This window comes from Corvus cornix, chromosome 1, assembly GCF_000738735.6.
Source record: "Corvus cornix cornix isolate S_Up_H32 chromosome 1, ASM73873v5, whole genome shotgun sequence".
Lineage (NCBI taxonomy): Eukaryota > Metazoa > Chordata > Aves > Passeriformes > Corvidae > Corvus > Corvus cornix.
The window spans coordinates 86,767,133-86,791,922 of record NC_046332.1 but is presented as its reverse complement, the minus strand read 5'-3'; the positions used below and the strand labels follow the sequence as shown (position 1 = coordinate 86,791,922).

Here is a 24,790-nt window from a genome sequence, read left to right as displayed (position 1 = left end):
GTCTTGATTTTATATGTGTATCTAGCTCCATGGCAACAAGTCAACCTCTCAACTTGGATAAATACTGAAGTCACTGAGTATGGAAACAGAAGTTTTCTTTGCAGCTTTGACTTTGCTCCATTTAGTTTGGTGATTGGTGTTGGTTTTTTCTGTTTCTGTGTTTGTTTGTTTTTAAACCTTCAGTGCTCTTGAAATTTTGTGTATTTTTTAATGCTACATGAAATATTAATGCTTAGCATCCTCTTACTCTCAAACCACATTAAGGTCACGAGCAGAATGTATGTGAGTTCATACATTTAAGTATTTTGTGGTAGAGGGGAGGTTTGTCTGTGTTTGAATATCTAGAGTAGCTGGTTATTATCTTTGACCTGTGACTCTTCAAAAAGAACCTGCCAGCAGAAAAGGTTCTCTTAGATTCAGATACATTAGTATTATACGTAAAAGTTGTAAGTTAGTTTTCTCTGATGACTTTGATCAAAAATGTTCAATTGTGTTCACGTTTGTATTTTGTAATTAAGAAAGCAGTGAAGTAATATTCCATAAGGCAATAGTATGGTTTGTTTCTTTTAACTTGAGGTGAATGTGTTTGGTTGGAATTACTATATGTAGAGATCCATGGCTTTCAGAATTTTTATTTGAAGGAATGGTTCAGAAGGTGTTACGTTTAAGCAGCAGATAGACAAGGAAATCTTAGTGACTCTACCCAAAGAAAAATGTCAAGTAATTAGGAAGAAAAAAAGCATGTTTTTACTGTTTACATGGACTGTCATGTGTAAATCCCAGGACAGGTGTCAAAATAATTCAACAGTTGAAAGCAAAGCTATTTCCAAGTCTTTCAGTATCTGTATTGAGAAATACCTATCATAGTCTGAAAACCTTAGAATCATAGAATCATTTAGGTTGGAAAAGGCATTTAAGATCATTCAGTCCAATTATAAACCAGTGTTTCTCTTGAAAGAAAAAAGGAATGGGCCAGACATCTTACTACTGGTGCAGGAATTAAATAAACAACCCCAACCTTGTAATACTATGGCTATCAGCTGGATTACTCTACATTAGTGATTTAATGAGGACCATAAATGTCCTGCAAATGACTCCGTGGTTTTTAGAAAAGTCTGTTTTACTTAAGAAATATCAGATGAATAAATCAGTTCATTAGTTAGAGGACATAAGAGTCTTTCCCCCACCTGGGAGGGAGAAACCCATAATACTCTCTTGTCTAGTTAAATATCTAGCATGACAGCAAGTCATGTAAAAGTGGTCTTGGAATATATAGAGTGCAAACCCAGAAGGTTTAGGGAGGTAAAGACAGATTCCCTAAAAGCCATTTCAAGGATTTGGGGATGGGAGGTTTAACTGACCTTTGTTTCAAGATGAGTTTTACTCTCTCAACCCATTTCCAGTGAATCTCCATGGAAAATCTCCCCTGTCAGGAAAGCAAGTTTTACGACAGAATATAGCCAATGACACTTACTTTAGGAGCTGTACAATATCTGTTTGATTGTAAGGTAAATTTTATTTTAAATTAAATTTTCTAATTGGTAAATTTTATCTCTAAACAAAATATTTATCATAGCTGTGGATTGACTGTGTATGTGTATTTAGGCTTCTGTTTTCAATCTGTGTAACTTTTAATGTCTAAGGAGGTGTTATCTGTCAAGTGTTGAAGCAAGACTCAGATATAAAAATATCCCTTCCTTTCTAAACATAATTTAAAAAGTGACATGTGCATGTGTTACATTTGTGTTTGCATATGGATTAACAGATAGCTATAGAAAACACACTAAAATAACAGGTTTGATTACATGGAAATCTGGAAATTGGGTTTGATTAATTACTGCTGTAAATTGTTTTGGCATTGTGCCAACTCATGAGTGCATTGCTCTAATGGAGTGACAACTGCTGAGGGGAGGAAGCTGTGTCTCAGTCTCAAGATAGCACAGTAGGAAAAATGGTTGGCTGTGGTTGTGTGCTTGCAGGGTTGTTTTTAAAAACAAGCAAACAAACCCAAATAAATAAATGACAACCCCTCACAAACAAACAAATGAAGCCCCCACTGCTACTGCCTCCCTCCTGCCCAACTTCCCCCAAAAAAACCCATCCAAACCTTCAAAACCAATTACTGTTCATTGAGAGCACAGTGATCACAGGGAGTTTCTTTGTGGATTTTTAGGTGTGTCTTCTCAGAACGAAGTGCTAAGGAAAAGCAGCATGTCTGTGGTTTGGGTGGAGCATTTGATGGGAGTACCTTAGATGGTGAATGTTTGATCACTTTTCATCTTAAATTAAGTCTCCTTAGAATTTTCAGTGTTTTCAAGAGAAAAAATGTCCAGTACTGCTTAGGATAACTGACAGACTAAGGAATGGCTGGTTAGATCTCTTAGGTCAAAAGACAGCAGAATGTACTTTTAGTTTTCCGGTCAGCTTTCCTGAGAGTTTTGTTTTGCTTACTATTGAAATGTACAATGAACACTTGTTCCTAGAAAAAATAATGCATTGGGGTTTTCTGGATGTCTTTAATGTCTAGAAAAGGTCACAAGGTTTGTCTTGGAAGAACTGTGGATGTTTTAGGTAGCTTGTGTACTTTGGAATTGACTAACCTTTACATTACCCTACAGTGTGGAAATTGTTTTTCTTGAAACACATACTTTGCTGAGGCTTATTCAGTCCAGTTCTGTTTTGCAGTACAGTTGTGTGGTTCTGCTGAAACCCATGCAATAGAAATCAGTGTGGCTTTCTTGTATCACAATGTGGGGTGTTACTCCTTTCCTGAGCCTTGATAAAAAAAATGTTCTACGTGTGCGTGCAGTTTCTTAAAATACTTCTATCATCACAGACATTTCTGAGGCAGGGTTAGAGCGCAGTTTTCTTCTACTTGTCTTGTAGGTATGGAGTATGGATTAATGGTAGGTACTTAACCTGGCTTCAGATATATTGGATAAAGACAAACTGGAATTTACATCTCTAACTGCATCTTAATAAATTCCAAATTGAGCTAATGTTTGTAATTTTAATCAAGTTATAATTTCTGAACTAATTTTGTCTCTGGCTGGTGACATAGTTAATGTCGAAGAGAAATTAACAGTAAGCACCATCTAAGTTCCAATTGAAGAAAGGTTTGAAATGTGTTGATAGATTTTTAAATATTCATTCAAACATAATAAAAGTAAAATAGTCTTCTTAAAAGTGGTATCTGAGTAGGTGTAGGATCTAATTAGTTTATGACAGTAATCTGAATTAACTCTAGTCCACTAGAAAAAATGGTAAGCAGTGAAAAATTTTCAAGCATTGATTCCACCTAGTGGTAAAAAAAATTATTACTGGTTTACATACTATGTGTTCAGAATAACATGAAGTTCCTGTTATATATAAAAAAAGAGGAATTAAACTGTCTCTTTTGTAAAATTATCTACACATGTGCAGTCCTGCAAAAGCTGTTCAGAGTAGGCAGCTAGAATTTGAACACTTCACTGATTAATACTGACAGGGATGGTTTAGATAATGGTTCAAACATACTTACTCTGTCCAATTAAAAAAAAAAAATTAATTGTACAACTGAGTGAGGGTCTTTGTACAGGTTTTAAAAATTCCTTTTTATGTGTGTATACATGTCAAAAACAGGCTTTTGTGGTTTGGGGTTTTTTTGTTTGGTTTGTTTTTTTGAGGAATTTTTTTTTCTTAAATCTGTCTTTGGAATAGAAGTTTGAATTCAGGTAACATTAAGGGTGTGGATGTGGGTTGGGAATTCCTGGCACAATCATCAATGGGATTTTGCAATGAACTATGGTGGAGAGATGCATTTGGGGAACACTCACCTGGCAAAATATTGACTTGGCTAAGTTCCCAGAACTGTTTCAGAATGGATCTGCAGAGTTCATCCTGTGGGCACAGGGAGAAGGTGACGTGTGCTGGGGAGAGGCTGAAGGAAGGCAGGCCTCCTGCTTCTGGAGTTGATACCAGTGTGTGCCAGGCAGTAATGACTACAGCTTTGTGTAATGCAATCTGGGAAGAGCAGATGATGCAAACTCCCTTCCTCTGTACAACATTGCCCAACTATTCTTTAGCAACTGAAAAACCTGACCCCTTCCAATTACAGTAACGTGTGAAACCATCTTAGCCCCAGCTGAGGTAGGCCCAGTATAAAAATAATGTTTATCCTTGTAACATCTGTATGTGACAATTAACATGTAAGACAGTAACACAGCTGATTCTGACTGATGTGTGTAGACTGTCTTTTTTTCCCTTTTCATTTATAGGTACTTGTTTCACAGTGGCAATCCAGAGCATCCAGGAGACATACTTCTAAACACAACTGTAGAAGTTTTGCCTTTTCAGGTATGAATTTTTTGATTAGTGTCTTCTCCATTACAGGATAAAAGCAAAGTCTATTTATTGACTTTTTTAACAGGGTGAGGAGACATAAATGCTTCTTTTAACTGTATGAACTTGATGTTTTGATGGTCTCATACTTTTCCTTCTTCTAAGTGGATATGTTCACAGAACACTATTGTAACTATTCAGATGTTCATTCAGGGTGCAGTCTGCACAAGTGCTGTTGGTAATTTGGAGGTGAAAAAGGTAATTTTCTTCTAGTTCATTGCTACTATTTAAAAAAAAAAATAGTCTTCCCTCTCCTGTGTATTTTGGGAAATGGGAAACCTAAATCAATCTGCTTTTTGATTTAGTAAGAAAGTCTTAGTTCAGGGATTGACACACATCCAAACCCATTAGATACTGAAATATGTAGATTGTTAAACAGAATTTGTACCGTTCCTCTGATTTCTGATTTTTTTCCCCCATAAATCAGTCAGTTTTACCACAGGAGAGCACTACACTATCTAAAGTATATTCTTGTTTGAAGTCAGATGGTATGGGTTCTTTTTCTTCATCTAGGTATTACAGCTAACTATATATATCACAAAAGTCTGAGAGGATTATGATACTACTTCAGACAAGTTTATTTTATTTAGTATTAAAACAGCAAAGTATTTCTATCTTCTCCCATATATGCGGTATAGGAATCGTGAAATCTATGCCAAAATTGCCATGTGTTGAATCTTTTTTTTTTTCCCACTTCCTTTTAATTTATTTTCTTAAAGTAAAGAATCATGGAGAAGTTCACATCTCCATTTTCCCAGTCTGCCTTCCTTGGAGCAGGCAAAAATAGGAAATTCTTAGTATTCCCAGACTTAAAAAGAAATTTGTTAGTTTAATTGTAATCATACAACATGATGTGTGATATTATAAGATCTGAGGGGTTTGTTTCCCAAGACCTCTGGAAATACATTCAACCACAAAAACAGCAGCAGCCCTCACTTCATCTAAGCCCAAGATACAAGAATGCACAAGGTAATGAGCAAAAATGGCATCAGGCATCATCGTTTTTGGCTTTACTTGGCTGTTAAATGTCCATCAAACTGGAGCATCCCTTAAGGAAGTAATGCTACAGAGGTTGTATTGCTATTGATGCAATTTGTGGAAAAGGTAAACAGAAATTTCTGCAGCTGGCCTGTTCCTAAGCCACTGATGACAGCAGAAAATATTGCCAGTGGGAGGACAGCAGCTCCTGAGGGCCCTGTTTCTCCTTCCTGGACATCAGTAGAGCTAGAAGTCCATTCAGGTATTTTAACCCTGATCTTCCTTGAGCAGAATTCAGAAAAACAAAAAGCAACCCTTAGAAACCAGAGTGCCCCCAGACTGGATTTGCCTGGGACTCAAGCAGCACACTAAAAAAACCCTCAAGATAACCTGTAAGAAAAAACTTCCCCAAACACCCAAACAACAACAACAGCAACAACAAAAGAAAACTAAAACACCTGTCCTCCAAATAAATAAAAAAAAATCCCGACCACTTTTTCAGCTGCCTCACTTCAAAACAGGAAAAAAAAAAAAAAAGCTGATCAATTTAATCTCTGTTTTGTCAAGCATTTTTAGTTAATTCCTGGGCAATTCTTGGAGTGGGTCTTTCAGTATTGGATCATGGCTGTAATTTTCAAGCTGTCTCTCAAGCTCTACTCTACTTTTTTTTTTGTGCTTATTAAAAAAATCCCCATCCATATTAGTGAGGCACTGATAATTGCAGTGCTTCCCTCACTGGTCTGATGCTTTCCATCTCACCCAAAGTCTTAGATCAAAAAGTAAGCTGCAAGTTTTCATTTGTCTGAGAGAAAGCTCTTGTTAAGTCATAGAAAAACAAGGCAGGATCCTGCCTTTGCTTTTCTCCTACTGTGTATGCCAGTATCTGCTAAGTATTCTGTTCACAGGGCACTTACCATGCAAGTTACATGGGGCACTTGGAGTACTTCTTTTTTCTCCCTTGAAGCCAAGTATTGTTCAGTTCTGGAACACTGCTGCTCTTTCTTAATTTTTTTGTGTTGGCTTGTCTAAGGCTATAAATAACTATATTCCACGCTGGTTTTTAATTATTTGGAAAAAATGGATGCTGAATATATAAGAAAAGTGCACACACATTTGTCTTTCTCTGGCAAAGTCATATGTCAAAATAAATTATCTCATTTATGCTTTTTTGTTCCAGAATGAAGAACTGGTATTAAGCAAAGAAACCAAAGACAAACGCTTAGAGGATGGTTACTTCAGGATAGGTATGTAACAGTAGAAAAAAAAGTGTATTCTTACTATTGCAACTGTTAAAGACATCTTCATTAAAAGTAAAACAAACCTAAACCTGAGTTTTGATCACTCATTTTTGGGTATGTGACCCTGTAGGCTTTACTTAGTATTGTGTCCACTATTTCTTTTCAGAGACTGATGTACTAAACAGAGATCTCTTGTGACTCTTAGTTGTAGTGCAGCTACATCCAACTTTTCTGCCAGGACTGATCACCTGGATTATAGTAGAGGCATTTCCAGGTTGTGTAAGATCACCTCCTCTGTCCTGTGACTGCACAAGTACTTTGGTGTGAGCTGTGTGCTTGGCCTGGATGTGAATCCACCCTACAGACAATCAGCTGTCTCATCGTAGGATGAGACTGGCATTTCAACAGCCAAGTGGCTGTTGGGGAAGGTGCCTGGATACATGTTGTCAAGGAAGAGAAATTTTACTCATGGATTTTAATTAGTTGCTGGACACAGCTTGGGCAATCCTGTTATATTGGAAGCACATTTTTTGGTCATAATAAATTACAGTTGTTGTCTATATGGTTTAACTGTGAAGTCTAACTGGGCTTTTAAATTGAATTCTTACTCACCCTAATATAATTGAAGATGCTTTAAATAGGAATATGTTACACATTAATGATATTCCTTGTCCTTAATCCTCCTTGAAAACCCATAAGCCAAAGGCATCATGTTTAGTTCCATGATATTAAATGAATACCTGTGCCAAAATCTTCACAGAGTTTGAGGTGTCAATGCCTTTAGACAGTTTCAAAGCTTTTATTCTTGTGCAATCCTGTTCAGATTGGTGTGTGCTGATGATGTGCCCCATATTGTTTGCTGCTGCAGAACTGGATCTGATGTCAAAATCACTCACTGCCTTTTGTTTCAGGAATGATACTGGTTTCACCTGTGAATTATGATACTACAGATACATCTTCTGGATTTCATACTTCAGTTTGTTGAACAGGACTGAACTGAATGTACTTTTGCTTCTTTTGTAGGGAAGTTTGAGAATGGTGTAGCTGAAGGAACAGTTGACCCCAGCCTAAATCCTATTTCATCATTCCGGCTTTCAGTGATACAAAATTCAGCGGTGTGGGCAATTCTGAACGAGGTAAGAAGTGGTAGAACATTTGAAAACATAACTGGTGAATGGGAGATTTCTTCATTCTGTTTTGAAGCTCAGACTTTTGGCTAACACTAGTTACTTCTTATTACTCAGAAATGTAATACACTAAACCATGACTTATGTTTTCTGATTTCTATTTCAGATTCATATTAAAAAGATTACAAACTGATCGTGGAAATCTGCTTTAGAGGAAAAAAAAAGAATCCTTGAAAACTCTTCCTATGAAATCTGACATCCTTAGCAAGTCACACATTGAAAATACTGAGCATGCACCTTATTCCAAATGTCATTCTTTTTCACTTGAACTCTACCTCTTGTGAAATCTACTGTAGATGAGAAGATTGTATTTACCCCTTCTTATCTGATCCATCCAGAAACTGATGCTCCACACTGATAACGTTCGTCCGAGGCCCAAGTTGTCCTCCACTGTAATGTGACTTTACCATCTTATGATTACAGAACCCTGCTACGCTTAACCTGTACTATTTTGATAGTATAGTAATATAGAGTTGTACATATTATTACATTCCTTGAAGAAGAAAAAAATATAATTATTGTTAAATAAGTTTTATGAAGGGGGTCCTTTCGGAGTTCCATTTATTTTCTATAACAAGAACCCTCTTTTATAGACTGTCAGGGATATATATTAAAAATGTTAGGGATATTTAATTTATTAAAATAATTTGAAAAGTACATATTTTTATGCAGTAAAATTTTAAATTGATATAGTTTTTTTATGAATTCTCTAGTTTAAGTTATCTTTCTACATTTTTCTTTGGAGATGCAAACATAAATTAATACCATGTTTCAAATATACTGCCATGTTTAAAAAAAACAAGATTAAGTTTCTAAATTATGTAGTTTTATACACAGAATCTGAATGATGTTCAGAGGCATAAACAGAGTTCTGAAGAGCATTATTCTTTGGGGCTATGAAATTCCAGTATGTACAGTTTGTAGCCACATAAAAAGCATGTTGAAATGTCTTGTTTCATATTATGTACTAAATCTGCAGTGATTTTAGATTTGATTCCATTGCATTTTAGAATAATTTTTTTTTACTCCAGACCAGTTCTTTCTAAAAATATTTGTAAACATTTCCTAGGCTGAACAAATTCATTTTCTGTACTGAAGAAAATCATTCTCCAGCTTTGCTTTGGAGTGACAAGAGGTTACCTTTTATCAAAAGAATGAACAGTAGATATATTTGACCTACAGGAGTCTCCTTTTAAAAAGTTCTGTTATTGCAGTGTTTAGTTTGGACACGTTAGTGAGTAGTTACAGTTTTTTTTCTTCCTTTGTTCAAGAACAAGGTCTTAGTTTGACTCCTTTATGGATCAGTATGGTAACTTGCACTAACTTTATAGTAGGAACTGAATTTGGCCTCAAGTTAGTACCCTGCCTTTTTGTTTCAAGGGAAACAGCAGTGATCTTAAATGAATCAGAAATTCAGTCAGGAACAGAACACGATCTGGACTACAGTCAGAGTGGAATTGTTGCAGTACTAATGCTGCTGCTTTTCTTAAGAGTCTTTCTGCTTAGGTGCTTATGTGTAAGGACTCAGGCATGGCAAGATTTCAATTAGTCAGAAATGGCCTGGAAAAAGAGGCAGGAATTCCTTCCTTTAATAGGAATGAAGTACCTGACTGTCATTGGAGGGAGGCATCCACGCTGGCTTAGGTACTCTCAGTTGTGCTGTGAACCAGCCTACTGGAATTGACATTTCAAAACCTGGCCAGCTTTCTCTGTGGAAAAAACAACACTGCTACCCCCAACACAGAATCATAGAATCAGTTAAGTTGGAAAAGACCTTTAATGTCTTTGTGATCAGGGCACAGATGCACAAAACCTGTTGCATGCTCCCTGATCTAGAGCAGGGGTCTTGAATTCCCCATTAAAGTTCAGCTGATAGATTTGGCCTCTTTCATGATATGTTTATAAGGAGCAGGAGCCTAAACCTGCCTCTCTAGCACTGCAAGCCTTCACTGGGTTATAGCATCAACCTGTCTTCTCTTCTGCCTTGTTGGAGAATTGTGCCATAGCTTTGACAGTTTAGCAATATTCAAGTTGAAGAACTTAACTACTTCTACAGATTGTTGTACAGATTATCTGTGTTGTCTGGGGACACAGGAAGTCAAGATTTGTACACAGAGGTAAGACCTTCTCTTTAGACCGACTGGTGTAAGTTCAAGAAAAGTTAGATACCAGGCAGCCTTGTTTACTTTTCCTGATTGCATCAGGTGATGTAAATAAAATGCTACTTGGAAAGCTTGTGTTGCCCATAAAGACTGTGGGCATAAGCTAAGCACTGGTCACATAAATGGAGCTTATTCTTGGATTTTGGAATGTGGGTCACGAGGCTCTGAATCCTGTGTGACTTTTAGCCTATTGTGGTGCTACAGCCCTGTTGGTTCCCTGTATAATGCCCTGCCATCAAATTATCAACATGCGATGGCTTTTTATCACACATTAACTAGCAAAGGTCTGAGAAAAGTATTTAGGTTTTCTTCTCAGCTGAGTCTGTGAATGAATGCTGCAAGTTACTTAAACGAGGGTTATTTATTACAATCCAGACTGCAGAAATACATTAGATACTGCAGTTTCTTAATATAATTAGTTTTGCTGACAGTGACCTTTTCCATTTTTCCATGAGTCCAGAAGTTTACTGGTACCACTTGTTTAAGAACACTGTGTGCTTATTCTCAAAGCATCACTGTTCCTGTATTTCACAGCAGTTAAGATTAATCACTGTTAATATATTTAAATACATAGAATCTGTACCACGTTGACTGCAAGACTCTGGTTAGTAGTATATTTAGTTTTCAAAAACGTTGAGAAGAAATTTATCCAAGATAACAAATTAACTAGTGCATGGTAAAATGTGGGTTGTTTTCTAAAGATTGGTGCATTTTTATTACGTCGTAGTAGCAGGAGTTGAAAATACTCTGGGCTGCTTTAATATTTTCAATGTTCCTGAGCTTATAGGCTCTCTGGATAAATGTGCCACATTAATAAAAATTGTATTTCATAGATCCAGGTAAATTCAGAGCTGGTGTAATCAGTTACTTCCGCAAATTTGCTTGGAAATTTTGCTGAGAAATAGAAAAAAGCAAGGAAAATATTTTCTATCTTAATTATTTCTGCAGACAGCTATTTTGGGCTTTGTACCTTTAAATTCCAATTCCCGAGTCAGGCTAAAGTAGTGCAAGTCTCCTTCCTGGAAGTATAGTGAAGTAAGAACACTTGGGCTGTTTGGCTCATCAGCCTCTAGCCCGGGCACTCTTTGTGACTGGGCCTGCACCAGTGGGGCCGGTGTCTCCTGCACGTCTCCATTGTAAGGGACAGTATTACCATAAGAGATCTTAAACAGCATCTTAAGCCTATTACTGTTTTGGGGGAGTTTTTCCCTACATGTATTCAGTTTCAAGTTATTTTTGTTGTGACCTTAAAAATCCCCTTGAGACCGCTGAATCTTACAGTTATCCAATAATGGAAAGTGTTTCAAAATGAACTGCACTATCCTATGCTCCTGTTAGCTCATTCTGATGCTGTTAAAGCTTCAGAAAAGCAAATTTTTGTGAAATCAAAGGCATAGCCAGAAACCTTCATTATCTGGGCAAATGAACTTCTTACACTGGATGCCAAACAGACTGGCTGATGCTAACACTTGCTTTTCTGAGCTGATAAGGATTGCTTGGGACCAAGGAAACACAAGACTGTCAGTATAATCTTGCTTTGCTCATTCAGTGGGTCATCCTACTGAAAACTTTGTAAATAATGTGAACAGGATGTGATAATTAAAGAGTGTTTCTAAAGCACTGTATAAGGCTTTGAGCTTTTGCAGGCATCTCAACTGTGTGTTTTCATTGATGGAAAAAATTCCTATAGATATATTCATTTTTTCTGTACTTAATGATGGCTTAGAAAAATTCAGATAGATGTGATTCATGGATCAAGAAAAGACTGGAGTCTTCTGTTGTATCACTGCTTGTCTAGCTGTTTCAAAGCAGTTTTTAAATACCTTGAGTCAGATTAGAGCAAAGCAATTTATACTTTGCCTGTGTGAAACACAGTTCCTTGAATGACCTGGAGTTAATTAGTCTTTGGAAAAATTAAACAACTGTGTAACAGTTTCCTTCTTTTTTTTTTTCCCCCAAATATATTATAATTTCAGTAATCTCTGTATTTTGTTGGAAATATTTCCTCCAGATGAAGTATCCTAGTAATTTGTAGTTTGCCTCCAACTTGGAAAGTATTATTTTAGTCTTGTGGGGGAAAAGAAAAATGGAATCTTTTCCAACCTTGCTCCCCTAAAATAGGAAGGATGTATTCTGAAAAAGCTAGAACAAGTAACTGTAGCTAGAAAGGGGAAAAAAGAAGTCCTTGTGTTTTTAAATCATCTTTACAATCACCAGCATAAGGCTGAAAAGCTATTAAACAACTGGTGTTTTCAGGCTAGCATGGATTGCTGATGTAAAACACACAGCCCATGGAGACCTGGTGAATTAGTCCTTGAGTGTCACCTTTCCGACCTTAGTGGTCACTAAAGGGTTTTGCTGATTTCTGCTGTGAACAGTGAGCTACTGGAAGTTAAAGTAGCTTAATCTTGAGAATGATGAAACCTTCTTTCCATGGGAAAAACTTCGATATTTCTAAAGGGAAGGTACACAGGCCCTGAGTCCTTCAATGGTATCACATCACAGGGCACTAAATATGAAGTATTTTTTACTGTTGAACTGAAGTGGGTGATCACTGATGCTCGGATTCCTGTTAGGGAAAAGATGTACAGTTAGGCTGCAGCTGCCTGCAGGACAGGAGCTCGTGCTGTTAGCCAGGGACGGAGCAGATCCTGACCGGAATCCTTCACCTTCCATGGATCAGCAGTTCAGTGGCTTTCCTTGTTTAAAGGAGAACATTGCTCAGTATCTGCTGAGAGGGAAACATGAATCTCTTCAAGCCTTAACAGTGGCTGAAACACACAGTACTGTAAGATGCACTGCCAGCATATTTGGTATTTTAAGATAAATTATAGTTTTTCCTTAGAGATCAGATTCTAGTATTGAAATTGTCTTACTGTAACCAGTTTACTCTTGTGTTGTTTTGGAAATTGAATCCTAGTGCTCATGTTTCATGCTGAACACTGCATTGGAAAGCTGTCATCTTCACTTTCCATAAGGTATTGTTTGTAATGGTCAGTTTATACTTCTGCCTTGTGGACTTCACAGCTGCAGGCATTGCCATGAGCCCACCCTTGTAGCCAAACCAACTTGTACTTCCCTTCCATATTCATTGACCTGCCACTCCAAATGGTGGATGTAGTAATACCCACCGGACTGCTAGAGATTGGGTTTAAAAACTTGCTGCTATCTTTGGAAACCTGATAAGGGTCATGTTAATTGTGCCTTTCATCACTGTTTTTTCTGTGTGCCAGAATTGTCCATGTATATTTGAAGTAGTCACTAAAGTGAATCTGTTCTCACAATTTTTCATACAAGGAAAGGACAGATCTCTTGTCTCCTGTCCTCTCTCTGTATCTAGAGACAGTTGTTGCTTTACCATCGCAACACTATTAAGATCTATACTTTCACACAGTCCCAGGGCAAGGTATTCCAGTATTACTCTTCAATAAAACTGCTATTTGATGTCACTTAAACCCCTCATAATGTAGAGCTTATGCCAGTATGTGCAAAGTATCTGCAGTAAGAGTTATGCTACATAGACTTGTTGCAGTTAAATTTAAGCTACAGAAACGTACAAGTAACTTGTTTTTAGGAATGTACTGCGAAAGTATTTGAACAAAATTGCTAACATGTTTACTGTTGTAAATATTTTAATAAAAAAGGACACTTCAAACTTTTTTACACAGTTATCTACAATAAAGAGAAATTTACAACCATTTACAAAATGTTCCTAATTTTTTCTTTACTGTCAAAATGGCTAAGGTAGAAACAAAATAAACATTAGATACATGAAGTCCTGGTTTTATTTCACTCTGTATTTATAAAAGGAACAAAGCATCTTGGTGAAGTTCCATCCACATGCTAATGAGATCAAATAGAGCATGATGAGAAGTGCAAATGGATACAAAAGAATGGCTGTGTTCTTCAAAAAGGGCAATGCTGAAACAGAAGCAATATTGAAGCAAGTATAAAGTAGTGCTCTTTAAAAATGTGCTTCATGTAGAGTAGCCTTGGGGCAAGGCAGCAATAAAAAATAGTTCTGCTCTGTTCTCCTCCTCTGACATCTCTGCCCTGCAAGTCCTATTGTTACCACAAAATGCTTTGGGGAACTGCTTTACCTAAAACTATGGTCTTAAACTCATCACAGAATTTTTATCTAATGCAAACATCTTCAAGTGGATTTACAGAGGAACAAGAAAACCAAGTTGTGGTGCTACAGGTCTAACAAAAGAAGGTGAGGTGGAGAATATAAATTCTTTGGTTAATATGTCCACCCACCTGCAACCATGGATTGGTACATTTCTGTCAAACTTCATTTACCACAAAGAAATAATTACTTCAACATTTAGCTAAGCCTCTGCTTTACAAATAATATGCTAAGATCAAATCAATAGCCTGGAAACATGCTCTTCTTTTTAGTCAAACAAATACAAAATAAGTTGATGTTACTCACCACTGTATCCTAGGAACGTCACGTAGATGTAATAGCCGATTGCAATCAGCCATAACGTATTCCCAACAAAATACCCAATGACAGAATCAGATATGATGACATCTGCAAGAGATAACTGCTTTCAGCTGTTTTGATAGTGTACCATTTTGAAGCAGAGCTCAAAGTATTCTACTTACAGTTGATGAAGAACAGCTGGATAAAATGCAGAATGACTAGAAGTGGGTAAAAAGCATTCAGATGTACATCAAAGGCATATCCCCACTCCACATCATAATCTCTGTTCTGCTGCTTCACTAAGTACTTATTTGAAATGAACCTACATGAAAAGATATTTGAGACTGTTGTTAATATGAAGCTATAAAGCTGACTGACAAAACATAGGTTTGATGTAGTAAGTTGTATGTGATCCCAACTCTCCACCACAAAGTTTCTGCTGTCTGGGAGAAAAAACATGCAAGAATCATGCAGACCAGACTACGGTTAAAATGGTTTTGTTAAAACTATCATCACATCCCCTGCATGCTACAGGCAGCTGAAATACCCTGCGGGTAATACAGAAACAAAACTCTTTATAAAGAAGAGATCAGTGCTACAATTTATCAGTGCAGCCACAAGCTCATTCTCTCTGTACACACAGGGAGATGACCAGTGAAGTGCTTGTACAGGATCAGCACACCTCACACAGAGATGGTTTATTTCATCTCTACAGAACTGATGCACTGCAAGGACAGGAGGAGGCCAGGAGAGTGGTCATAACGTGCCTGTTCTTACTGAAAATAAGTGCAAAATGCAATGTGCACTGCCCAGTATTACAGGCTACTGAATGAACCTCAAGGTTCTTTCCTTCAGCTTAAGTTCTGCTGACATCAAAATATTTATCCCATTTAGAAGAGGAACAAGAAGTCAATAGATGCTCAGAAATAAGAGACCAGAGTTTTCATGGAAGCTTCCTCTGACCTACTCTTTGTGCCAAGGGTGGGGTTGCGAAGAGGCAGAGCCTGGGTGCAAGGTGAGGAGAGGTGAGGCAAGAAGGGGTTTAGACTCATTAGGAATGGGGGGAGCTTTTGGGAAAAAAGGTGAGCCTGTACTGGAAGAAAGGACTTGAACCAAACTTGAGCCAGGTGACTGGTATTGAGGCTGATTAAAAGACAGAGGAAAATTAGCAGATGCTGAAGTCTTCATGGCTTAGGAGACTGCATCCTGAAGCACAAATTGCTGAGGATGGTGGCAGGGAGCATCACTATAAGCTCTAGCCCAAGCAATTTATGGGTTGCTGTCCCAGACAGGAGCATAGGTCAGGTGGACCTTTCGTCTATCAGTTATATTTCTTTTATGTGCCTCATTCTCAATTTTGCAATTACAAGCAGGAGTTCCTGAGGCCACTGTCAGGATCTATCCCTTTTCCAACTATCATCACTTTAAGATGTCAGCTCCATCACTAAGAACTCTTAAATGCCCTTGCTTTCTGAAGTTCCTTGTAAAATAAAAATTCTTTCTTTGGTGCCCTCCCCTTGCCCCAGAAACACAGGCTTCCTGTCACTTCATGGTTCCCTCACTGCTGCAGGACACATCTATGGTGCTGATGAGGCCTGGGTTGTGAAATGACCTGCTCCTGCCTCTCTACTTCTGCAAGTCTCTGGACAGCAGAGGATAAAACTAGCAGCAACTACCAACAAAGCAAAAAGCTGCCAAGCACAAGACAGAACAGATGTGGCTGTAGTGGCACTAGCTACAATCTTCAGCAAGAAGCATGGGCCATGTGTATATCGCCCTACATAAACAGAATCATCCTCAGGCTCATGCTACGTGACTTTTTCACTCATTATTTTGATTAAACAGCTTTTTTTTTTTAACCACCTTTTTTTTAATTGGCATTACTACTGAACCAGCTCAAGAAGAAAGAAAAAAAGCTGGAATGTTCATCATAATACAGACCTTCTGACCATTTATCTTTGTAGGAAATAGTAAAGAAAGAGGTGTGTTCTTTTTTAAGGTATCATTTTGAAACAATTACTACAACAGCATAAAACCTATGGTCAATACCTGTGTATAAGTTTACCCCAAGAAAGAACCAAGTGTCTCACAAACAGCAGAGGACTCTCTGTGTCTGAACAGCAATAGTGAATTTGGCTTCAGAAATCACTACTTACCACATTAGAGTTGCAATCAGGAGGCCAACGCCTACGCAGTCTATGAATACAACCCAAAGTAGCAGTTTTATTGTTTCAAAAAAACCCATGTCCAGCACAAATCCAAATCCTACAGTAGACACTGAAAGCAGAGAAAGATTATTAAAGTCAGCTGTGGAAAAGAAAGCATCAGATCTTAAACTGATGGGGTTTTTTTTGAGCATCCTGTTACAAAATCTCCAGTTTCCTTTTTATTTTTCCCCTGAGATTTTCAGTCCAACAGCTCACTTTTTTCCACCAAAAACTAGATATAATGCAATTTATTCATAATATGAATGCTCATCTGTACTTGGGTCTAATTGTAATGCTCCACCCAAACTATTTTTTTTTAAATTCACACAATGCTACAATAGAACATTGTTTTATAAAAGTTCCTTGTTAACCCAAACCACATGTGTAATTCTATTTCAGTTAAGAGTTTTTCTATTACGAACAGCAATACACTATTTAATAGAAGGCAACTGAGACAATACTTATTTAATTTGTAGTTCAGTCATTTATATGAGCTCCTTTTTTTATTGCTTTATTCTGCAATATACAGAATCTCATCAGGGCCTTTATGGTAAATACAGTGTTTTATCCATAATATTCAGGTAAACCAAATATTCAGTATTTTTTAACAAAAACACTGCCGTGTGGCATAGGGTTTTCTTACTGTCTGTAAAGTTACAGTGAACTATGCAGTTTTAAATGCAACAAAAAATGAGTTGCAACAGAGAGATCAATTCAAAACTGCAGAGTACTACTTAAGCCTACTCTGATTTCTACTTCCCACCTTAACTTCAAAAAGGCTAGGCCTTTTTCTTCTGTTCTACCTTGATTAAAAGATCATCCATAAAAATTGGCCTTTTCTCTGTGTGTGTTACTAGAAGGAAAATAAACATTCATCCCTAAACTTTCCCTCCCTCTTCCTTATGCTGTCTGTTCTCCTGCACTCACCACAGAGCCAGATACTGAGCAGCACTAGGAAAGCAGGATCATCTCTCGCCCATTGGTCCTTTGTCTGTTTTCTGTAGTGAAAGTTCCTGTACACCCTCTGGGGCGACGTGAACAGGTAAAGCATCTGCCAAAGCGCAAACTCGAAGTCCATCTGCCGGAAGTGGAAGAGCCTCCGGAGGTACTTGTAGCGTTTTGCTCCGGCCGTGTGCCTCGCAGCATCTCGGGGGCTCAGCACACCATTGCCCTGGCTCCCAGAATTAACCAGCGTGGTTGGCAGCATCTTGCTAAAGAAGGAATTTCAGAAGATGTATTTGATTTTGCACATAATAAAGGCTACAAATAAAATCACGTGACGAAGGCCACAATGCTGAAGTGACAAAAACTGAGCACAAGTATAAACAATGACATTTGCTGGAGCAAGTCCAGAGGAGGCCATGGAGTTGACGGGAGGCCTGGACAACCTCCCTTATGAAGACAGGCTGAGAAAGCTGGGGCAATTCAGCCCTAGAGAGAGAAGAGAAGGTTGCGTGGAGGCCTCCTAGTACCTTCCAGTATCTGAAGGGGGAAAACAGGGAACCTGGGATACTTAATCAGGAACTGTAGCGATAGGACAAGGAGTAATGGGTACAAACTGAAACAGGGGAAGTTTAGGTTAGATATAAGGAAGAAATTCTTTACTGTGGGGGTGGTGAGGCACTGGCACAGGCTGCCCAGGAGGCTGTGGATGCCCCAACCCTGGCAGCGTTCAAGGCCAGTTTAGACGGGGCTTAGAACAACCTGGTCTAGTGGGAGGCATCCCTGCCCATGGTGGGGGGATTGGAACCAGATAATCTTTACGGTACCTTCCAGTCCTTAACAGTGTACGACTCCGTGACTTAGGAGCGGCCCGGCCGTCGCTGCTGACAAACACCCGCCCCCCCTCAGCGGGGCCCGCGTTCAGCGCCGGGCCGGGCAGCGCCGCAACCCCGAGCCCCGCCCCGCGCTACGGGTCTCACCTGCTGCCCCGGTCCGCAGCGCGACCCCCGCCCCGCCCGGCACCGCCACCACGGCCGCGTCCCGCAGCCTTCCGGCACCGTCCGCGGCGCAGGCGCTCGGGATCCTTCCCGGAGCCGCCCCGTCCCTTCCTGCCCCCGCCGGAAGCGGCCGCAGCGCTGGGGATGGAGGCCGCGGCTGGCGGTGGCCGCAGGGCGGGCGGCAGCGGGGCGTAGCGCCGGGCTCGCCGCCATGCCCAAGTACTACGAGGATAAGGAGGAGGACGGGCGTGCCTGCGGCGGCGTGAGGGAGGACCTGCGGCAGTGCCTCCTGGAGAGCCCCTGCGTCCTGCAGGTGAGCGCGGTTGCCCTCCCGGGGCAGGCACCCGCAGGTCGCTTTTTTACGGCCTCTTACCTCGTTTTTGCAGCAGCTTAGGGAATTACAGCTGAGAGGAGAGTGCAAGTCACCGTACCGAAGCGAAATCCCCAGTGAACTTCTCTGAAGTTGGAACTAAATGATCCTCAAAGGCCCCTTCCAACCCAAATCAGCTCAGTTGGCCAGAGCGTGGTGCTAATAACGCCAAGGTCGTGGGTCCGATCCCTGTATTGGCCTTCCCTTAAGAGTTGGACTAGATAATCCTTGTGGGTGCCTTCCAACTCAGAATATTCGGCAACTCTGTTCTATCATTCTGTGAAGTATTTTGATGTTTCTTTGACGAGCTGCAGAAATCAAAATTTTAATCACTTCTTTTTTCGTCTACTAGGAGAACAAAAGCCCTAAACAATGCTTGAGGGAAGGACACTGTAGGAGTTTGCAAGTGACATTCTTTGCATGCAAAAGATCAATGGTAAGCGTGATGCATCTTCTGCTACTGGCCTGGATGTTTCCTGTCCTTTTCCCCCTCTTTTGAAGGAAAACACTATTTCAGTAAGGCAGGTGTCATTAAGCAGAACAGCTCTTGCCTTTGAATCCTGATTAAATTATGGGTGTTGTACTCAGTTCTCATGAAGAAGCTGGAGAGTAGGAGAAATTGAAAAAAAGGCATGTTTAGATTGGCTTAGGCTTAGAATGTCACAGGTAACAGTGAGGTAGGTATTTTCACTATTGTTTTTAGTAAAGTTTTGTGTTAAAAAGTAGTAGTAGATCAGGTAATTGGAAGAATATCAACAAATTATTTCTTGTCTGTAAGGTCATTGAAAAGCATCTATATAGAGAACGTTTCAATGAAATGAAGTGAGACTTTTACTATTGAAACAGGGTCTTGCATTGAGTTCATATTTAATCATTAATTTTCTTGGAGTCCTAGAATTCATGATAAATAACAGTTTGTGTTTTTATATGATGAACTATCCCATAGGGTAATGACAAGTAATTTTTAAAATTGTAATTAGATAAAGTTTTCCCTATTTTGATAGGAGTTTCTTGTCCAGAGTTTTTTTGCTTGTGTTTCCATAACATTTAAAACATATTTAAGACGCGGTAAAGATGGCATTCAAACTTTCTAAGCATGGGAAGTGCAGGGCTTATTTATATTTTTAGCTGATGTGATACATAATGAAGAATGTACAGCTGAAATGGTACCTTAAATTTTTCTTCCATTTTGTATTAGTCATAGCAGCTTTTGTACCTCTCCTATATGAACCATAATAATCCACAAAGTGACAAATTATTATTTCTGTGGATGGGAAAATGCTGTGTATTCAAAGTTTGAAATACCTCCGTAAAGCTGCAGTAGCAACATATGTATCTCCCGGTGATGTGCCTGTATTTTGCTGTCTATGGATTGTTAAGGGAGCCTAATGAAACGAAGTTTCTAGCTACATGTCTCCAGTCATGCAGGAAGAAGCCTGGCTCTTAAATGATTTTATTTAACTCTCCCAAATTTTAAGGCTGATGAGTGATGTTTTTCTTGTCCTGTTAATTCTGTAAATTTCAATAATCATGCTCAGTCAAATTTGTTATTTGTTATAATAGTGAAACTTAAAGAGTGTGCAAAACCACGTTAGATGCTAAAAGCAGATACAATTTACAGTATGCTAAAATCATCAGGGGTTTTGCCTAGATGCTGTTTTCTTTTCAAGGAAGGAGAAAGTCTTACCAGAGGAGTAAATTTTAGTGCACTTGACATGTCGAAGTAGGGCCAAAGTTTAAAGTGAAAGCTGCTTGGTTATTGGACAAGCTGTGTCATCATGAGTCTAGCTCTTTACAAATTTTGCTGCAGTTCTAAATTCTGGAAGGTTGGTTAATGGTGGTAGAAGAAACCTTCTCAGTCTAATATCAGAATATGGCTGAGTTGCAATCTGTTACTGCCATCTTCAAGACTGGCTATCTAAATTCAGAAGATTTCTCCCAAGATCAAAGTATGTTTTTCTGCTGCATTGAGAAAGAACTTGCAGTTTAGCTTCTGTAAGTTCTGTGGCTTTTATTTTAGCTTTACATTCATCTTCAGCCTTTCATGAAATGCTTTTCCTGTAATTGCCAAGAATAAACTTGCAGATTTTACAAGCTGAATATTATTTCTGTTTTTACTGATTTATTTCTATTTTTTCCAGAAACTTTGTATATTTAAGTTATCCCTCTCCTCACGGACATTTACAGTGACTCCCACTTAAACCAAATCTGAATTTTCCTCCTTCAGTTTATCAGTTACATTTGTAAAGCTGATCTAAGCAGAGTTACACTACTTTGTTTTTTATGTATTCCTTTCTATCCTACTTTGCTGCTCTGTCATTTATGTTGTTAGATTGTTTATTTCAGAATGCACAGGAAGCTTATCACATAATTTTCATTTTGTGTGAGGTTTAAGATCATATAATGTCTCTTTCATTGGAATCCCCTGTAGCTTGTTGGCTGTATCACTAGTTTTCTTCAGCTTTCTTCTGGCCTTTGTTCTGATGGTACGAAGTGCCAAGGTAGCACGAACACTCAACAATACTTCTTTTGGAAAATACCTGCTCTTAATATATTGACTTCAATTTTCAGTTGGATACCAGGGCAAGATTCAGAGGAAGGAAGGGATACTGAAGTCCTCATCAAGAGACCTAGCCATGGGAATTCGGGATTCATCAACTCTCTACACAAACCAGAGATTAAAGTAAGAAGATGGTACCTGCTGCATCCTTTCATGCAGTGTTTTTGTGGAAGGTATCTGCTCCTGAGTATTCCAACAGATTGACCTCAATGTGCATTTAAATGTTAAAAAGAAGGCAAGCATAAAGCTGCAAGTTCTGGGTACTTGTTATGTAATTACAATAAAAATGTGAAATCCAGAACAAGCTGCAGAGTGTCATTCTGTTTTGAAGTGGTCTTTTGTGACTTTACTGTAAATTCTGATCATCTTTTACTATTAGAAATAATACAAGGTATGGAACTGAGAGTTCACTTGATGTGTTGAGGAAGAGTTTCGTTAGTAGATGGGTATTTCAAACGGTTCCTCAGAACAGAACTGTTTTCAGAGATGAGGAGTTGACCAAGGTTGTAAAATGTGTGTGCAAGCTGCTTCCTCTCCGGTAGGTTTTCTACCCAATTAATCTGTAATAGATGGGAATGGTAATGTTTTTCAGTCCCCCACTGGTAAGGAAGTGGGATTTATGGGAGTAAGAAGCATTATGTAGTGCTTAAACCATGACTGTGGTCAATGTTAACTGGTTCTGTTTAAGAACTGTTTTTCCAGAGGAGCATTTCCTTTTTCTTCCTCCAGTGTCCCTGCCTCTACAAGCCTTTAAGAAATAAATGTAGTGTAACTCTTACACGTGGAAACTCAAATAACTTCAGACAAGCTGATTAGAAAGAAGATGAGGAAATACTGAGAGAGGAGAGAGCTGTAGTAACTTCTTTTCTTGGCTGAAGCTTATAGTCAAGTGTCTGATTTACATTCAGTTTGAACAGATGCATGCAACACTTATTGTTTCTAAAATTGATTACTTCAGTGAATGAGCACACGTTGACTATTTAGTTCTGTCTTAAGCAACTGTTCTGTAATGAGTCAGAGAATGTTTATATTTCTTGTATGTGTAGGACTTTATTTTTGCCATCTAAATAACTCTGATTTCACATTTTTGTGTTCTCTTGATCCTATGGAAGCTAGTTCATTTGTTCAAGTGCTGTAAGCATCCTTTGTTTTCCACAACTTAGTTACCATATTATCTCTTTACATACACTAAAATGATAATTGATGTCTATAAGAGTCTCTTTAACTTTACACTCTAATTCCAAAGTATTACTCACAAGCCTTTTCCATGGGGCAAAAAAATTTAAAAGGAACTAAAAATAAATATAAAGCCACATGGCAGGTATTTAAATGTCAGTTAGAAGAGTGGAAATGATACAGGGGTTTGGTAGTCAAGGACTCTTCCATGGTCTGCCCTACTGCGGGGGTTTGTAGGTTGATGGTTCAAGTGATAATTATTCCTTTCTCAGCCACAATCACTAAGCCTCAGGTAATGGTGCTGCATCAACTCCTTTTGGAAGGGAGCAGGAAGATTGCTACATCGTAGACAGCACGTAGTTATTTTTAGCAATTGGCTTGGTCCAGTGGAGATCAAGCGTTAAAATGAAATCTACTGGATATTTAAGGATGTAATAATTAACAGAACACGTGTATTATTTGATCCAATAGAATGTTAGTGTCAAAACTTCCTAATGGTTCACTAAACTACCTAGGACAGTGTGAAAATACTGTAAAGGTATCAAAATACTGATTTGCTCAAGGGACTATTATTCAATTCCAATATAGTGTAACATAATACTCTGTCTAAGATAAGTAATTATATAATTATCTTCGGACTTTGAGTGCTGTCCTACTTGAGAGATATTAATGCTTCCTTTGGGAAAAATAATTGTTCCACTAATGCCCTAAGTCCTATGCATTTGATTACAGCTTTTTCCCTAATACACAAAATGTTTTTATTTAAACATATTGATGTTTTTGTCTTGTGCCTTATGCTACACTACTGGCTTTTACTAAAAAAAAGTGCACGTTTCTATTTTTTGGTAGATTTTTCAAGATGGAATCTGTGAAATTGGGTTGTTGAGGAGAAATGGTTGACATGGTACCAAAAGGCTCGTACTGGTTTTAGAATCACAGATATAAGTAGTGCTAATAATTTGTATTGAATAAGTAAAGAGCATGGTTTGCAAAGACCTTTCACTGCTGCTCTTGTTCCTCCCATTTGTTTTCCATGATGGAGAGTCAGAGTCCTAAATGCTGTTGAGACTGACTTCACAGGCTGTGGCTCTATCAGTGTTAGGGCATCTCTGTGTTACAACATCTCGTTTCAACAATTAAAATGTTCTCTCTGTGGTCCAATCCTGCAAACACAGTTGTATTTACAGAGCTGTAAACACATATTGCAGACCTGCTCACATGTTTATGATAATAAAAAATAGGCTACGGTCATTTACTCTGAAAATCTTTTATGCCGTTAACTGTTCTTTCAAGTTAGTACAGAGCAATAAGCATATGAGTCTGTTAAACGAAGGCCCATGTGTACATATGTTGAAAAGTGAAAGAAAAGGGGTTGGTGTTTCAAAAGTATCACACACTTAGTATTTCAGTTGTGCATCTCAAAAGGAAAACAAAGCATCTTTAAAAAACTCTCAATTTTGAAATATTTTCTGCTTCAGAATGGGTGCATTTGTATTACAAAGAGCTTCATTATTCACTGGGTGGCATAAATCTCTCTTCACTTTTAAAGTTTCTGGAGAGTAGCAGATTGGATGAGATGCTTTTTTCCAAAGAAAACATTTAAAATAATATATTTTCAGTGAAAGCCTGGAACAAACTAGATTGACACCTTTTACTCATAAGAAGAGCATTAAATGAAGTCATAATCTAAAAATGCAGCCGCAGTATATAGGTGGTAAACAGTATCTGTTGTTTAAGCTTGTGGTTAGAAAACTTATAAATACAGAGCTGTAGCAGCTTTGTTAACATGATGAATTTTATGCTGCCTTGATATGTGGTCATTTAGAATACATGTATTTATTGTAAATGTGTGTCTTGTCTAAAGCTGAAGAACACAACACCATAATTCCAGTCATAAATTGTAGTTGACAGAATAATAGCCAGAAACCTTAAGATCCTTCCTCATTTTTCTTTTTCCCAAATCTGCCTGCTGAATTTTCTGTCTCTGGCATAGTTTTATTATCTTCAGAAAATAATTAACCAGTTATTTCTGTAAGTGGCACACTCCTCAATGACTTGGTTGACAGTCTGTAGGAAGAAAATTCTGTAAACACAGCTTCTTGAAGAGGTCTATGCTTTATTTTCAGGATTTACAGTAGATTCATTAATAATGCTCTTGAACAC

The 24,790-nt window shown here is 38.3% G+C and overlaps 3 protein-coding genes across 5 annotated transcripts in view; 2 read left to right on the top strand and 1 right to left on the bottom strand.

Moving 5' to 3' along the window:
- The window catches only part of MGAT4A (alpha-1,3-mannosyl-glycoprotein 4-beta-N-acetylglucosaminyltransferase A), a 73,416-nt gene extending 61,854 nt beyond the window's left edge, over positions 1-11,562 (top strand). For all 3 annotated transcript variants that reach the window (XM_039548470.1, XM_010394225.4, XM_019282770.3), the window contains exons 13-16: positions 4,257-4,335; positions 6,536-6,602; positions 7,620-7,732; positions 7,890-11,562. In XM_039548470.1, the coding sequence (XP_039404404.1) occupies positions 4,257-4,335; positions 6,536-6,602; positions 7,620-7,732; positions 7,890-7,916 (286 nt within the window). In that variant the 3' untranslated portion in view covers positions 7,917-11,562. The remainder of the gene's footprint in view (positions 1-4,256; positions 4,336-6,535; positions 6,603-7,619; positions 7,733-7,889) is intronic.
- A 1,997-nt stretch (positions 11,563-13,559) lies between these two features.
- UNC50 (unc-50 inner nuclear membrane RNA binding protein) lies at positions 13,560-18,592 on the bottom strand. Its single transcript, XM_039548493.1, has 6 exons — positions 18,504-18,592; positions 17,509-17,792; positions 16,531-16,651; positions 14,557-14,696; positions 14,381-14,482; positions 13,560-13,866 (listed from the first exon to the last, which is right to left on the bottom strand). The coding sequence occupies exons 2-6, from the start codon at positions 17,786-17,788 to the stop codon at positions 13,730-13,732; spliced, it is 780 nt and encodes a 259-aa protein (XP_039404427.1). The 5' UTR covers positions 17,789-17,792; positions 18,504-18,592; the 3' UTR covers positions 13,560-13,729.
- On the top strand, positions 18,469-23,878 carry LOC104686303 (cytochrome c oxidase assembly factor 5). The gene is made up of 3 exons (XM_010394680.4): positions 18,469-18,834; positions 19,244-19,327; positions 21,463-23,878. The coding sequence occupies exons 1-3, from the start codon at positions 18,733-18,735 to the stop codon at positions 21,502-21,504; spliced, it is 228 nt and encodes a 75-aa protein (XP_010392982.2). The 5' UTR covers positions 18,469-18,732; the 3' UTR covers positions 21,505-23,878.
- The last annotated feature ends 912 nt before the right edge of the window (positions 23,879-24,790 follow it).